Source organism: Drosophila miranda (assembly GCF_003369915.1).
Source record: "Drosophila miranda strain MSH22 chromosome Y unlocalized genomic scaffold, D.miranda_PacBio2.1 Contig_Y2_pilon, whole genome shotgun sequence".
NCBI classification, from domain to species: domain Eukaryota; kingdom Metazoa; phylum Arthropoda; class Insecta; order Diptera; family Drosophilidae; genus Drosophila; species Drosophila miranda.
Window position 1 is genome coordinate 5227160 of NW_022881614.1, and position 15285 is coordinate 5242444.

The 15285-nt window shown below is 47.0% G+C and overlaps 2 protein-coding genes, 1 long non-coding RNA gene and 1 pseudogene across 3 annotated transcripts; 2 read left to right on the forward strand and 2 right to left on the reverse strand.

Moving 5' to 3' along the window:
- Positions 1-1842: 1842 nt before the first annotated feature.
- LOC117193612 lies at positions 1843-2789 on the reverse strand (annotated as a pseudogene).
- Positions 2790-2883: 94 nt separating this feature from the next.
- On the forward strand, positions 2884-4985 carry LOC117193609 (death-associated inhibitor of apoptosis 2-like). The gene is made up of 3 exons (XM_033398351.1): positions 2884-3383; positions 3446-4457; positions 4526-4985. Exons 1-3 carry the CDS (start codon positions 3003-3005, stop codon positions 4612-4614), a joined length of 1482 nt encoding a protein of 493 aa, XP_033254242.1. The 5' UTR covers positions 2884-3002; the 3' UTR covers positions 4615-4985.
- Positions 4986-5354: 369 nt separating this feature from the next.
- On the reverse strand, positions 5355-5935 carry LOC117193618. The gene is made up of 2 exons (XR_004474643.1): positions 5841-5935; positions 5355-5611 (listed from the first exon to the last, which is right to left on the reverse strand). It is a non-coding gene; the product is annotated as an uncharacterized LOC117193618 (long non-coding RNA).
- A 2840-nt stretch (positions 5936-8775) lies between these two features.
- LOC117193610 (death-associated inhibitor of apoptosis 2-like) lies at positions 8776-10609 on the forward strand. Its single transcript, XM_033398352.1, has 2 exons — positions 8776-9252; positions 9315-10609. Exons 1-2 carry the CDS (start codon positions 8938-8940, stop codon positions 10311-10313), a joined length of 1314 nt encoding a protein of 437 aa, XP_033254243.1. The 5' UTR covers positions 8776-8937; the 3' UTR covers positions 10314-10609.
- The last annotated feature ends 4676 nt before the right edge of the window (positions 10610-15285 follow it).

The window sequence follows — 15285 nt, forward strand, 5'->3', positions numbered from 1 at the left end:
TCTGGACCGACGCAGGTTCGGGTGGTATTACAACAAATGTCACTCGGACTGGTAAAGGCAGATGCGGGGAATGAAAAAAAAATAATAAATTTTGTGGAGAAGACGACAGCTCGCGAAGTGCAGTTTAGCTGTCCCGGCAGAAGTCGCTGCTGCAGGCTTAAGGTGAGCGTAAAGCTGGTCCTTAATGGCGCGGGGTGATTGATGCTAGGGATGCATAGACGGAGGCAGTTAACGGAAATATAAAATATGTGATAGGGACTTACGAATTACAGTTGAACATTTTGTCGCTATTCGATGTCGCAAGTGAACGTAAGTCACTGCCGTTCAACAAAAAAAATGGATTGGGAGTTTGCGACGGACACATTGCCTGGTGGACTGTGATATCGAATAAATCTGTGATGGAATGTGATATTGGAATAAGTTAGAGTAAGTCATGTAGGTAAATGTTCATTGTAGTTTCGCACCTGTTTGTTTAAAACAAAGCCGCTTTCGTGTTTTTGAACCTGTTGTCTGTCTGCCGAGAGGTGGTGAGGAGTAGGTGGCCCGGGAGACGTAAAGACAACCCGCGATGCATCTGTTGTCATGGCAGATCGGTATGATGGATGACAGGAACAAATCACAAGCAAAGTGAGCTCATGCACCGTGAGGCTTCTCGTTTATCGGCCATCGCTTAGAGCGATGACTAGAGTAGATGACAGGCCACACAAAGGTGGTGTTCGTAATTGTATCCGTAGGGCGACTGTCAAGTGGAGCGCAGAAACTGGAGCGGTTACTGGTCCCGGCTAGTCACGTGTCCCCCTCTTAATGAATCTTGTAAGAAGAAGAAGAACTGTTAGGAATTTTTGTTGTTAGGTTTTGTGTTGTGTTGAATGTGTTTGAAGTTTGAGTGTCTTAGGTGTCGACCGAATATACATACATGTATGTTATTATTTATTTATGTATTCAAATATTTAATTGCATATATCTCGTTAACGGCGCTAGTTGGCGCAATATTTATATCGGAATTTATTTATTTATCGGATTATTTATTGGTCCGAAGCGTGGTGTTATTTATTCTTGCTAGTTATTTCTTTGGGTATTTATTTCTTTATTTATATATATTATCTTAGTTTAGGAGTTTCCCTTTTTTTTGTAGTATTGGTGTTGCTCGGTGCAGATGCCACAAGAAGGGGGTAGTCGACAGTATCATACGCGATCACGCGGAAACAAAAAAGTGGACCAGATAGGAGAAGTGTCAGGGGCGATGTTTGATCAAGATCGGGAGGAACTTGGAGCTGTGGGTGGGTTGTCAAGAACACCGGTCCAGGCCAGGTCAGAAGAATGGCCAATGTCCGATCCTACACCCACGCTTGCTTCCGAACTGGCATCAGCAGTCAACGTATCGTTGGCTCAGGCTCATGCGACACACAGGGCAGCGAAGACTGACTCGATTAGTCGGGTGATGCAGGAAGAGTTGCGTAAGGGGTTTATCGAGATGATACACCAACTCAACGAGGTACTCCAGCCGGTTAGACAGCTGCAGCAGCAGAAGGAACCGCAGCGGGAGGAGGTTCATCACGAGCAGGAGTATCGAGGAGCAATCCCGAAAAGGAAGCCGTCTAGCACGACTGATGCGCCGATTCCGCCACCAAAACCTTTTTTGTCTCGCTCGGGGCGAGGTGGTATTGGTCCGGAACCGTCTTCAGGAGTAGGACCGACCGCACCCAGTGAGCAGCATCAACGGGGTGGGCATCAAGCGCGAAATTGGCGAAACCCGATAGCACTCAGACACTCGGCTCAGGGTCGTGGCGAGAGTAGGAGAGCTGGTGGGATTCCTCGAGAAGATCCGCATCCAAATCCCCCGGGTTATAGACCTTGGCCACGGTGGGGCCGAGTCGAAAAATGGGACGTGACGTTCGACGGAGACAGCAACAAAATGACAGTCGAGGATTTTGTGTTCCGAATTGAATTCCTACAAGCCCAATGCCGCTGTCCGTGGGATGAAGTTCTGAAGGGTTTCTTCACCTGGTTACAGGAAACGAGCGGGAATGGTACTGGCAGTACATCCGTGATCATGGCGGTGGTGTTTGGCAGGAACTAAGGGGCGACTTAATTGCTCGTTTCCGAGGCACGGCGTCCGAGTTCGACCGCATGAGAGAACTGCGAGAAAGAATGCAGCGGTCAAACGATTGTGTGGAAGACAGGCAGAAGGTTTATCACGGGCGCCACCCGGGAGCACTCCAAGCTTGTGGCCGTGCAAAAGTGGACAACCACACAGCTGCCGTGCTCGTGCCGCTTGGTAGCATTGCCAATGGGCTTAAGCAGATTCAGAATCTCCTTGCCACTCCACATAACAGCAGCTTGGGCACAGTCTCCGTTCCGTTGCCATTGTCGGCCGCTGGCTCCGGCTGCAAGCACTTAATCATGATGGGCGGCTTGCGCTGCGGTGGCAGCTGAGTCAGGTGCAGTATATGCTCATCGTCTGGCGCGCAAGTATGCCGATCACCCAGCAGGGCAAACGATTCAAACGTATACTCGCACTGACCGCGAGACTGTCCCAGGGACTCCGATCCATTGCCGTAGAGCCCAAAGTATTGCAGGGCACTCAGAAGGCCAGAGAGTTCAGCATTTGATCGCGAAATATACAGAACTGCAATTATAAAAGCAAGTTACTCTATTGTCTTTTCTCAATATTGTTCAAAAAACTTACGAAATATAAACAATAAATTTTGGTTCATTATTCTTTGCTAAACAGCTGTATCATTAAAAACAATGGGACCGAACTCTGAAATATACCGAGAAGTTGTTGGTATTAATTCAAGGACAAAAACTGTCCCCTTTTTAGGCCTCTCTGAATGCGATAGTTATGTCGATAGTTCTCTATTCTCTAGCTGGCAATCAATAAGTTTACTTTTCTCTTCTTTTTTCTTGTTTTGATTTTCTGTCAAAGAAATCCTCAAATTCTGTCAAATTACATCACTGTAAAGTGAATTTCACAGAAGTGACTCTTTTGTGCGTCAACAATGACGGAACTTCGACTGGAGCTGGAGAGCGTACGCACAGCCACATTTGTGGAATGGCCTCTGAACGGCCCCGTCAGTGCCGAGGATTTGGTGACGAATGGTTTCTTTGCCACGGGGAATTGGCTGGAGGCCGAGTGCAACTGGTGTCATGTGCGCATCGATAGGTGGGAGTACGGGGATCAAGTGGCCGAAAGACATCGACGCTGCTCCCCAATTTGCTCCATGGTGCTGGCCCCCAGTCACTGCGGCAATATCACGCTGAGTCAGGAGAACGACAGTGAAGGCAACACCATGGTGGATAGCGGCGGTACTGCCTCCCCATGTGCCTGTCCTGATCTTCACCTGGAAGCGAATCGCTTGGAGACATTCAAGGACTGGCCAGTGAGTGAAAAAATAGACTCGACCCTCTAGAAATGCATAAATCTCACTCTTTTTCCCCCTAGAATCCTAACGTTACGCCTCAGGCTCTGGCCAAGGCTGGTTTTTACTATCTAAATCGTTTGGATCATGTCAAGTGCGTATGGTGTAATGGCATTATAGCCAAGTGGGAGAAAAACGATAACGCCTTCGACGAGCACCGACGCTTCTTCCCCAACTGTCCGCGTGTCCAAATGGGACCGCTTATCGAATTTGCCGCTGGAAAGAATCTAGAAGAGCTGGGAATTCAGCCCACAACCCAGCCAAAACTTCCAAACTTCGCCTGCGTGGACTCGCGACTGCGCACGTTCACCGACTGGCCCATTGGGAACATTCAGCCTCCCGAGCCACTGGCCCAGGCAGGTCTCTTTTATCAGAAGATCGCTGATCAGGTTCGCTGCTTCCACTGCAACATTGGTCTGCGCTCCTGGCAGAAGGAGGACGAGCCCTGGCACGAGCACGCCAAATGGTCGCCCAAATGTCAGTTTGTGCTGCTGGCCAAGGGACCAACCTTTGTGCGTGAGGTGGGTGAGGCTATGGCGGCATCGTCTGGATCCCAGATAGCAACGGCTCCAGCTGGAGAGCTGAATGCCCTAATGGACGAGAGCCCGGCCAAAGAAGCCCTCGCCCTGGGCATAGACGGAGGAGTGGTGAGAAACACTATTCAACGCAAGCTTTCCAGTTCAGGCTCTGCTTTCGAAACACTGGATGAACTGCTGCATGCCATCTTCGACGAGGCGGGCTGTGAAACAGCCCTCGAGGTGCGGGAGCCAACAGAGCCGACTGCACCGCCCCTTGATTGCTGTCAGGCAACCACCAGCAAAGCGGCAGTATCCTCCGATTCCATGCAGAACAAGGCAGAGCCGGCTGTCGTCCCTGAGGCGAGCATCTCGGATCAGATGCAGAGAATGTCTGTGGCACCGCCAAATGGCAACATTTCATTAGAGGAGGAGAACCGTCAGCTGAAGGACGCCCGTCTGTGTAAAGTGTGTTTGGACGAGGAGGTTGGGGTGGTGTTCCTACCCTGCGGTCACTTAGGTAAGTCATGCAATGCCCCCCTATCTATATGCGCTGTTATCTCAAACGCAAACCCTCTCTCACTGCAGCGACGTGCAATCAGTGCGCCCCCAGCGTGGCCAACTGTCCCTTGTGCCGCGCCGACATCAAGGGATTTGTGCGCACATTTCTATCGTAAATCAGCCGCTGGCGAATATCAATACAAAGTACATATATATTAGATAATTACTAAGGGTATTCCTTCCGTGTGTTTGGCAATAACAGATGTTTCAAAATTTCATTTTACGTTGGGCTCTGATTACCCCGGGATCTGGTATAGAGAAAACATGAACCAAATTCTATTAATATCAAGCAAAACAATAGATCAAATAATCTGATGATCAGCTAATGGAATACGAATACCTTTAACTACATAACTACTAAGAAACCTACAAAGGAACTGTGTGCAAACTGCGTATACCCTTCACAGTCCATAAACTAAGATCAACACTCTAAGAACTATAAGCAATTTCCTATCGCTAGATCGAACATTTCTCTCTACTCTCCAGCTGTGAAAGGTGCAACACAATCGCATCACGTTTCTTTGTTTTGTTATCGTACTTCTATTAACAAGTGTGTTTTTTGTTGATACTGTTTATAAACCGCTCGCTGATAGTCTAGACCTACACAAAACTATACTAAATCTAACTCCAAATACGAAATAAAAAAATATATTTAAATGTTAAATGTGAGCCTTTTGTACCCCGCTTTTCAATTCAAATCGCGATCACTATCGATGTGCTATTGATTGGTTTAATTAGGTATCGATAGGAGCTTTTCCGAAATGAGTAAATTCGGCATACCCTGGGGAAAAGGAGACTATAGAATCAAGGAAAGCTTGTCACGTTCGGCTCCAATGAATGCCGAAACTAGTCAGTCTCTATTTTAGAGCTATTTCAACGAAATATTGCAGTTTATTTATTTTATTTATATATCAACGGAATTTCAAAATCGACGAATTTTACCTCCGATCATGGACATAGAACAACTAACCCATTGTCGACCAGTGGCCATTAAAATACTCTCCACAAAAATTATGAATCTTTGTTCCAGTCCCACCTGAACGATAGGTGGCCAGGGCTGAGTCCAGGGAGGCTCGATGGTGTATGGGGACATCGGGGGGATCTGGAGCCGCACTGGGTATATAAGAAATAGAATAGGATTAGTTATATGTATTAGTAAGGGAAAAAGGGATAAATAGGAGTGAAAATATTAGAAAACGTGGATTGGATTATGGAAATCGTGGAGCGTGGACGGAAGAGTAACGTCGAACCTTGAAATTTTGTGCTTAAAACAGAAAGTTTGAAGTGAGTACAGAAAAAAGGGGGCGAGAAAATAGGTTGTAATGCAGAAAATTTTACTCACAGCCGTCAAGGAATATAGAAAACAGAACCGGGCCAGAATGTTTCCTGGAGAGGAACACTGGAGTTCGAGAAAGTCGACTGCAGAGAAGAAGACTGTCCAACGTGAACCTGAGTGAGTTCGTTCCAGTTGCGCGTGTGTGAGCCAAGAAGCGCGGGACGTGTGAAGGGGAGGGTGAAAGAGGATGATTTAGCTGCCAGGGCGATTCTAGCCACATCGCACGATCGTTGCATCGCCTTCCAGTGCGTGCCACACGTTTGGTCTCAGTCACCACGTAAAAACCCCGAAACCCTATTTACACACACACGCGCACACGTATACACGGACCTATATAAATTTAGGGCTGACCGGCCACGGCCAGCGATCGCCCACGTCGTTTGAACTTAAAAAGAGAAACATAAGAAAGAAATAAAAATTTGTTTATTGTTTATGTCCCGGGACCCTTAACAAGAGCTCTTGGTAGGTTATGTCTCCGTAGGGGCCCGAGTTAAAAGAACTCCCGTAAAACTGGATCATCTACACATATTCCATTACTTATGGGTGAGGGTATCCCTGTTGGTTGAACGAAATTTCAGCAGTTATTTCCGTGTTTGCCTTTGTGTCGAACGTTTTGGTGTTTCGTTTTGGTTAGTGATAATTTGGAGTATATCTATTTATTTATGAGAAAGATGAAATTGTCAATTTATAATTAAGCTTGGATATATACTGAAGCATGATGCAGTAAATTAAAATAGAGGGAGGGCGCGTGACGTAAGCCATGGATTAGGCCAGCCGTTACCGTTCCAGCATTGGGTGGCCAAAATGAACGTTGTGTTCGGTCACAGGTAGGGCGGCGCGCGAAGTGATAACACCCAAGCTTCACCCACTTGATAGCCGTCTGTTTATGATTTTCTTTGTCTTTAGGTTATTGTTAGTTTTGATGTCCCGAGAAGTACATGTCTACATTTGGCGGGCAAAGGGAACTACCCAGCCCTGGGGTCGACAGCTAGCCGGCATTGCCCCCTGGGAAACAAGCCAAGTGTAACAAATGGCGCCCAATTTATTTTCGAATTCGCATGCATCTGGACCGACGCATGATTGTGTGGGATTACAACAAATGTCACTCGGACTGGTAAAGGCAGATGCGGGGAATGAAAAAAAATAATAAATTTTGTGGAGAAGACGACAGCTCGCGAAGTGCAGTTTAGCTGTCCCGGCAGAAGTCGCTGCTGCAGGCTTAAGGTGAGCGTAATGCTGGTCCTTAATGGCGCGGGGTGATTGATGCTAGGGATGCATAGACGGAGGCAGTTAACGGAAATATAAAATATGTGATAGGGACTTACGAATTACAGTTGAACATTTTGTCGCTATTCGATGTCGCAAGTGAACGTAAGTCACTGCCGTTCAACAAAAAAAATGGATTGGGAGTTTGCGACGGACACATTGCCTGGTGGACTGTGATATCGAATAAATCTGTGATGGAATGTGATATTGGAATAAGTTAGAGTAAGTCATGTAGGTAAATGTTCATTGTAGTTTCGCACCTGTTTGTTTAAAACAAAGCCGCTTTCGTGTTTTTGAACCTGTTGTCTGTCTGCCGAGAGGTGGTGAGGAGTAGGTGGCCCGGGAGACGTAAAGACAACCCGCGATGCATCTGTTGTCATGGCAGATCGGTATGATGGATGACAGGAACAAATCACAAGCAAAGTGAGCTCATGCACCGTGAGGCTTCTCGTTTATCGGCCATCGCTTAGAGCGATGACTAGAGTAGATGACAGGCCACACAAAGGTGGCGTTCGTAATTGTAGGATATCCGTAGGGCGACTGTCAAGTGGAGCGCAGAAACTGGAGCGGTTACTGGTCCCGGCTAGTCACGTGTCCCCCTCTTAATGAATCTTGTAAGAAGAAGAAGAACTGTTAGGAATTTTTGTTGTTAGGTTTTGTGTTGTGTTGAATGTGTTTGAAGTTTGAGTGTCTTAGGTGTCGACCGAATATACATACATGTATGTTATTATTTATTTATGTATTCAAATATTTAATTGCATATATCTCGTTAACGGCGCTAGTTGGCGCAATATTTATATCGGAATTTATTTATTTATCGGATTATTTATTGGTCCGAAGCGTGGTGTTATTTATTCTTGCTAGTTATTTTTTTGGGTATTTATTTCTTTATTTATATATATTATCTTAGTTTAGGAGTTTCCCTTTTTTTTTGTAGTATTGGTGTTGCTCGGTGCAGATGCCACAAGAAGGGGGTAGTCGACAGTATCATACGCGATCACGCGGAAACAAAACAGTGGACCAGATAGGAGAAGTGTCAGGGGCGATGTTTGATCAAGATCGGGAGGAACTTGGAGCTGTGGGTCGGTTGTCAAGAACACCGGTCCAGGCCAGGTCAGAAGAATGGCCAATGTCCGATCCTACACCCACGCTTGCTTCCGAACTGGCATCAGCAGTCAACGTATCGTTGGCTCAGGCTCATGCGACACACAGGGCAGCGAAGACTGACTCGATTAGTCGGGTGTTGCAGGAAGAGTTGCGTAAGGGGTTTATCGAGATGATACACCAACTCAACGAGGTACTCCAGCCGGTTTGACAGTTGCAGCAGCAGAAGGAACCGCAGCGGGAGGAGGTTCACCACGAGCAGGAGTATCGAGGAGCAATCCCGAAAAGGAAGCCGTCTATCACGACTGATGCGCCGATTCCGCCACCAAAACCTTTTTTGGCTCGCTCGGGGCGAGGTGGTATTGGTCCGGAACCGTCTTCAGGAGTAGGACCGACCGCATCCAGTGAGCAGCATCAACGGGGTGTGCATCAAGCGCGAAATTGGCGAAACCCGATAGCACTCAGACACTCGGGTCAGGGTCGTGGCGAGAGTAGGAGAGCTAGGCCTCTAGTTATGTTAGTTATGTCGATAGTTCTCTATTCTCTAGCTGGCAATCAATAAGTTTACTTTTCTCTTCTTTTTTCTTGTTTTGATTTTCTGTCAAAGAAATCCTCAAATTCTGTCAAATTACATCACTGTAAAGTGAATTTCATAGAAGTGACTCTTTTGTGCGTCAACAATGACGGAACTTCGACTGGAGCTGGAGAGCGTACGCACAGCCACATTTGTGGAATGGCCGTCAGTGCCGAGGATTTGGTGACGAATGGTTTCTTTGCCACGGGGAATTGGCTGGAGGCCGAGTGCAACTGGTGTCATGTGCGCATCGATAGGTGGGAGTACGGGGATCAAGTGGCCGAAAGACATCGACGCTGCTCCCCAATTTGCTCCATGGTGCTGGCCCCCAGTCACTGCGGCAATATCACGCTGAGTCAGGAGAACGACAGCGAAGGCAACACCATGGTGGATAGCGGCGGTACTGCCTCCCCATGTGCCTGTCCTGATCTTCACCTGGAAGCGAATCGCTTGGAGACATTCAAGGACTGGCCAGTGAGTGAAAAAATAGACTCGACCCTCTAGAAATGCATAAATCTCACTCTTTTTCCCCCTAGAATCCTAACGTTACGCCTCAGGCTCTGGCCAAGGCTGGTTTTTACTATCTAAATCGTTTGGATCATGTCAAGTGCGTATGGTGTAATGGCATTATAGCCAAGTGGGAGAAAAACGATAACGCCTTCGACGAGCACCGACGCTTCTTCCCCAACTGTCCGCGTGTCCAAATGGGACCGCTTATCGAATTTGCCGCTGGAAAGAATCTAGAAGAGCTGGGAATTCAGCCCACAACCCAGCCAAAACTTCCAAACTTCGCCTGCGTGGACTCGCGACTGCGCACGTTCACCGACTGGCCCATTGGGAACATTCAGCCTCCCGAGCCACTGGCCCAGGCAGGTCTCTTTTATCAGAAGATCGCTGATCAGGTTCGCTGCTTCCACTGCAACATTGGTCTGCGCTCCTGGCAGAAGGAGGACGAGCCCTGGCACGAGCACGCCAAATGGTCGCCCAAATGTCAGTTTGTGCTGCTGGCCAAGGGACCAACCTTTGTGCGTGAGGTGGGTGAGGCTATGGCGGCTTCGTCTGGATCCCAGATAGCAACGGCTCCAGCTGGAGAGCTGAATGCCCTAATGGACGAGAGCCCGGCCAAAGAAGCCCTCGCCCTGGGCATAGACGGAGGAGTGGTGAGAAACACTATTCAACGCAAGCTTTCCAGTTCAGGCTCTGCTTTCGAAACACTGGATGAACTGCTGCATGCCATCTTCGACGAGGCGGGCTGTGAAACAGCCCTCGAGGTGCGGGAGCCAACAGAGCCGACTGCACCGCCCCTTGATTGCTGTCAGGCAACCACCAGCAAAGCGGCAGTATCCTCCGATTCCATGCAGAACAAGGCAGAGCCGGCTGTCGTCCCCGAGGCGACCATCTCGGATCAGATACAGAGAATGTCTGTGGCACCGCCAAATGGCAACATTTCATTAGAGGAGGAGAACCGTCAGCTGAAGGACGCCCGTCTGTGTAAAGTGTGTTTGGACGAGGAGGTTGGGGTGGTGTGGTGGTGAGGTGGCAAACCCTCTCTCACTGCAGCGACGTGCAATCAGTGCGCCCCCAGCGTGGCCCACTGTCCCTTGTGACGCGCCGACATCAAGGGATTTGTGCGCACATTTCTATCGTAAATCAGCCGCTGGCGAATATCAATACAAAGTACATATATATTAGATAATTACTAAGGGTATTCCTTCCGTGTGTTTGGCAATAACAGATGTTTCAAAATTTCATTTTACGTTGGGCTCTGATTACCCCGGGATCTGATATAGAGAAAACATGAACCAAATTCTATTAATATCAAGCAAAACAATAGATCAAATAATCTGTTGATCAGCTAATGGAATACGAATACCTTTAACTACATAACTACTAAGAAACCTACAAAGGAACGTATACCCTTCACAGTCCATAAACTAAGATCAACACTCTAAGAACTATAAGCAATTTCCTATCGCTAGATCGAACATTTCTCTCTACTCTCCAGCTGTGAAAGGTGCAACACAATCGCATCACGTTTCTTTGTTTTGTTATCGTACTTCTATTAACAAGTGTGTTTTTTGTTGATACTGTTTATAAACCGCTCGCTGATAGTCTAGACCTACACAAAACTATACTAAATCTAACTCCAAATACGAAATATAAAAATATATTTAAATGTTAAATGTGAGCCTTTTGTACCCCGCTTTTCAATTCAAATCGCGATCACTATCGATATGCTATTGATTGGTTAATTAGGTATCGATAGGAGCTTTTCCGAAATGAGTAAATTCGGCATCCCCTGGGGAAAAGGAGACTATAGAATCAAGGAAAGCTTGTCACGTTCCGCTCCAATGAATGCCGAAACTAGTCAGTCTCTATTTTAGAGCTATTTCAACGAAATATTGCAGTTTATTTATTTTATTTATATATCAACGGAATATCAAAATCGACGAATTTTACTTCCGATCATGGACATAGAACAACTAACCCATTGTCGACCAGTGGCCATTAAAATACTCTCCACAAAAATTATGAATCTTTGTTCCAGTCCCACCTGAACGATAGGTGGCCAGGGCTGAGTCCAGGGAGGCTCGATGGTGTATGGGGACATCGGGGGATCTGGAGCCGCACTGGGTATATAAGAAATAGAATAGGATTAGTTATATGTATTAGTAAGGGAAAAAGGGATAAATAGGAGTGAAAATATTAGAAAACGTGGATTGGATTATGGAAATCGTGGAGCGTGGACGGAAGAGTAACGTCGAAATTTGAAATTTTGTGCTTAAAACAGAAAGTTTGAAGTGAGTACAGAAAAAAGGGGGCGAGAAAATAGGTTGTAATGCAGAAAATTTTACTCACAGCCGGCAAGGAATATAGAAAACAGAACCGGGCCAGAATGTTTCCTGGAGAGGAACACTGGAGTTCGAGAAAGTCGACTGCAGAGAAGAAGACTGTCCAACGTGAACCTGAGTGAGTTCGTTCCAGTTGCGCGTGTGTGAGCCAAGAAGCGCGGGACGTGTGAAGGGGGAGGGTGAAAGAGGACGATTTAGCTGCCAGGGCGATTCTAGCCACATCGCACGGTCGTTGCATCGCCTTCCAGTGCGTGCCACACGTTTGGTCTCAGTCACCACGTAAAAACCCCGAAACCCTATTTACACACACACACGCGCACACGTATACACGGACCTATATAAATTTAGGGCTGACCGGCCACGGCCAGCGATCGCCCACGTCGTTTGAACTTAAAAAGAGAAACATAATCCGCACTCCAAACATCGTTCCACATTAAATGTTATTTTGTTCCGTGTGTTGTCCTTTATTTAGTATTAAGTATTAGCTTAAACCGTTTAACGTAAAATCTTGGCCATTGAACTAAATATGTACATATGTAAAAACACCAACACCTTTCACGAACCTAAATCTGCGAGCAGCTGTTCAGTTCCAGAAGATTAACCCTTAGTGGGTGACGCGGGGATCCCATCAGTCCACCGTATTTGGTCGAACGATTTGTGGAAAAATATTGTTTATTGTTTATGTCCCGGGACCCTTAACAAGAGCTCTTGGTAGGTTAAGTCTCTGTAGGGGCCCGAGTTAAATGAACTCCCGTAAAACTGGATCCACTCATCTACACATATTCCATTACTTATGGGTGAGGGTATCCCTGTTGGTTGAACGAAATTTCAGCAGTTATTTCCGTGTTTGCCTTTGTGTCGAACGTTTTGGTGTTTCGTTTTGGTTAGTGATAATTTGGAGTATATCTATTTATTTATGAGAAAGATGAAATTGTCAATTTATAATTAAGCTTGGATATATACTGAAGCATGATGCAGTAAATTAAAATAGAGGGAGGGCGCGTGACGTAAGCCATGGATTAGGCCAGCCGTTACCGTTCCAGCATTGGGTGGCCAAAATGAACGTTGTGTTCGGTCACAGGTAGGGCGGCGCGCGAAGTGATAACACCCAAGCTTCACCCACTTGATAGCCGTCTGTTTATGATTTTCCTTGTCTTTAGGTTGTTGTTAGTTTTGATGTCCCGAGAAGTAGTATGTCTCCCTTTTTGTCTACATTTGGCGGGCAAGGGGAACTACCCAGCCCTGGGGTCGACAGCTAGTCGGCATTGCCCCCTGGGAAACAAGCCAAGTGTAACAAATGGCGCCCAATATATTTTCGAATTCGCATGCATCTGGACCGACGCAGGTTCGGGTGGTATTACAACAAATGTCACTTGCGCTGGTAAAGGCAGATGCGGGGAATGAAAAAAAATAATAAATTTTGTGGAGAAGACGACAGCTCGCGAAGTGCAGTTTAGCTGTCCCGGCAGAAGTCGCTGCTGCAGGCTTAAGGTGAGCGTAAAGCTGGTCCTTAATGGCGCGGGGTGATTGATGCTAGGGATGGATAGACGGAGGCAGTTAACGGAAATATAAAATATGTGATAGGGACTTACGAATTACAGTTGATCATTTTGTCGCTATTCGATGTCGCAAGTGAACGTAAGTCACTGCCGTTCAACAAAAAAAATGGATTGGGGTTTGCGACGGACACATTGCCTGGTGGACTGTGATATCGAATAAATCTGTGATGAAATGTGATATTGGAATAAGTTAGAGTAAGTCATGTAGGTAAATGTTCATTGTAGTTTCGCACCTGCTTGTTTAAAACAAAGCCGCTTTCGTGTTTTTGAACCTGTTGTCTGTCTGCCGAGAGGTGGTGAGGAGTAGGTGGCCCGGGAGACGTAAAGACAACCCGCGATGCATCTGTTGTCATGGCAGATCGGTATGATGGATGACAGGAACAAATCACAAGCAAAATGAGCTCATGCACAGTGAGGCTTCTCGTTTATCGGCCATCGCTTAGAGCGATGACTAGAGTAGATGACAGGCCACACAAAGGTGGTGTTCGTAATTGTAGGATATCCGTAGGGCGACTGTCAAGTGGAGCGCAGAAACTGGAGCGGTTACTGGTCCCGGCTAGTCACGTGTCCCCCTCTTAATGAATCTTGTAAGAAGAAGAAGAACTGTTAGGAATTTTTGTTGTTAGGTTTTGTGTTGTGTTGAATGTGTTTGAAGTTTGAGTGTCTTAGGTGTCGACCGAATATACATGTATGTTATTATTTATTTATTTATTCAAATATTTAATTGCATATATCTCTTTAACGGCGCTAGTTGGCGCAATATTTATATCGGTATTTATTTATCGGAGTATTTATTGGTCCGAAGCGTGGTGTTATTTATTCTTGCTAGTTATTTCATTGGGTATTTATTTCTTTATTTATATATATTATCTTAGTTTAGGAGTTTCCCTTTTTTTTTTGTAGTATTGGTGTTGCTCGGTGCAGATGCCACAAGAAGGGGGTAGTCGACAGTATCATACGCGATCACCCAGATAGGAGAAGTGTCAGGGGCGATGTTTGATCAAGATCGGGAGGAACTTGGAGCTGTGGGTCGGTTGTCAAGAACACCGGTCCAGGCCAGGTCAGAAGAATGGCCAATGTCCGATCCTACACCCACGCTTGCTTCCGAACTGGCATCAGCAGTCAACGTATCGTTGGCTCAGGCTCATGCGACACACAGGGCAGCGAACACTGACTCTATTCGTCGGGTGTTGCAGGAAGAGTTGCGTAAGGGGTTCATCGAGATGATACACCAACTCAACGAGGTACTCCAGCCGGTTAGACAGCTGCAGCAGCAGAAGGAACCGCAGCGGGAGGAGGTTCACCACGAGCAGGAGTATCGAGGAGCAATCCCGAAAAGGAAGCCGTCTAGCACGACTGATGCGCCGATTCCGCCACCAAAACCATTTTTGGCTCGCTCGGGCGAGGTGGTATTGGTCCGGAACCGTCTTCAGGAGTAGGACCGACCGCATCCAGTGAGCAGCATCAACGGTGGGCATCAAGCGCGAAATTGGCGAAACCCGATAGCACTCAGACACTCGGGTCAGGGTCGTGGCGAGAGTAGGAGAGCTGGTGGGATTCCTCGAGAAGATCCGCATCCAAATCCCCCGGGTTATAGACCTTGGCCACGGTGGGGCCGAGTCGAAAAATGGGACGTGACGTTCGACGGAGACAGCAACAAAATGACAGTCGAGGATTTTGTGTTCCGAATTGAATTCCTACAAGCCCAATGCCGCTGTCCGTGGGATGAAGTTCTGAAGGGTTTCATCACCTGGTTACAGGAAACGAGCGGGAATGGTACTGGCAGTACATCCGTGATCATGGCGGTGGTGTTTGGCAGGAACTAAGGGGCGACTTAATTGCTCGTTTCCGAGGCACGGCGTCCGAGTTCGACCGCATGAGAGAACTGCGAGTAAGAATGCAGCGGTCAAACGAGAGTGTGGAAGACTTTTTCCATGTCATGAGAAAGCTCGCGTCGAGGTTGGAGATGCCACCACCTGAAAAGGAGATGGTAAAAATCGTCAAAAATGCACTCACAGATGAGATAGCTAGTTTCGTCTACGGCTTAAGGTTTTATTCCTTACACCAACTGCGGGATGAGTGCGTGGAAATAGAGG

Excerpts from the sequence above, each read along its gene's own strand:
- LOC117193609 (XM_033398351.1), top strand. The coding sequence starts at position 3,003 with ATGACGGAACTTCGACTGGAGCTGGAGAGCGTACGCACAGCCACATTT. Across the intron at positions 3,384-3,445 it reads AGACATTCAAGGACTGGCCA|AATCCTAACGTTACGCCTCA; the intron begins GTGAGTGAAAAA and ends TTTTCCCCCTAG. Across the intron at positions 4,458-4,525 it reads CCTACCCTGCGGTCACTTAG|CGACGTGCAATCAGTGCGCC; the intron begins GTAAGTCATGCA and ends CTCTCACTGCAG.
- LOC117193610 (XM_033398352.1), top strand. The coding sequence starts at position 8,938 with ATGGCCGTCAGTGCCGAGGATTTGGTGACGAATGGTTTCTTTGCCACG. Across the intron at positions 9,253-9,314 it reads AGACATTCAAGGACTGGCCA|AATCCTAACGTTACGCCTCA; the intron begins GTGAGTGAAAAA and ends TTTTCCCCCTAG.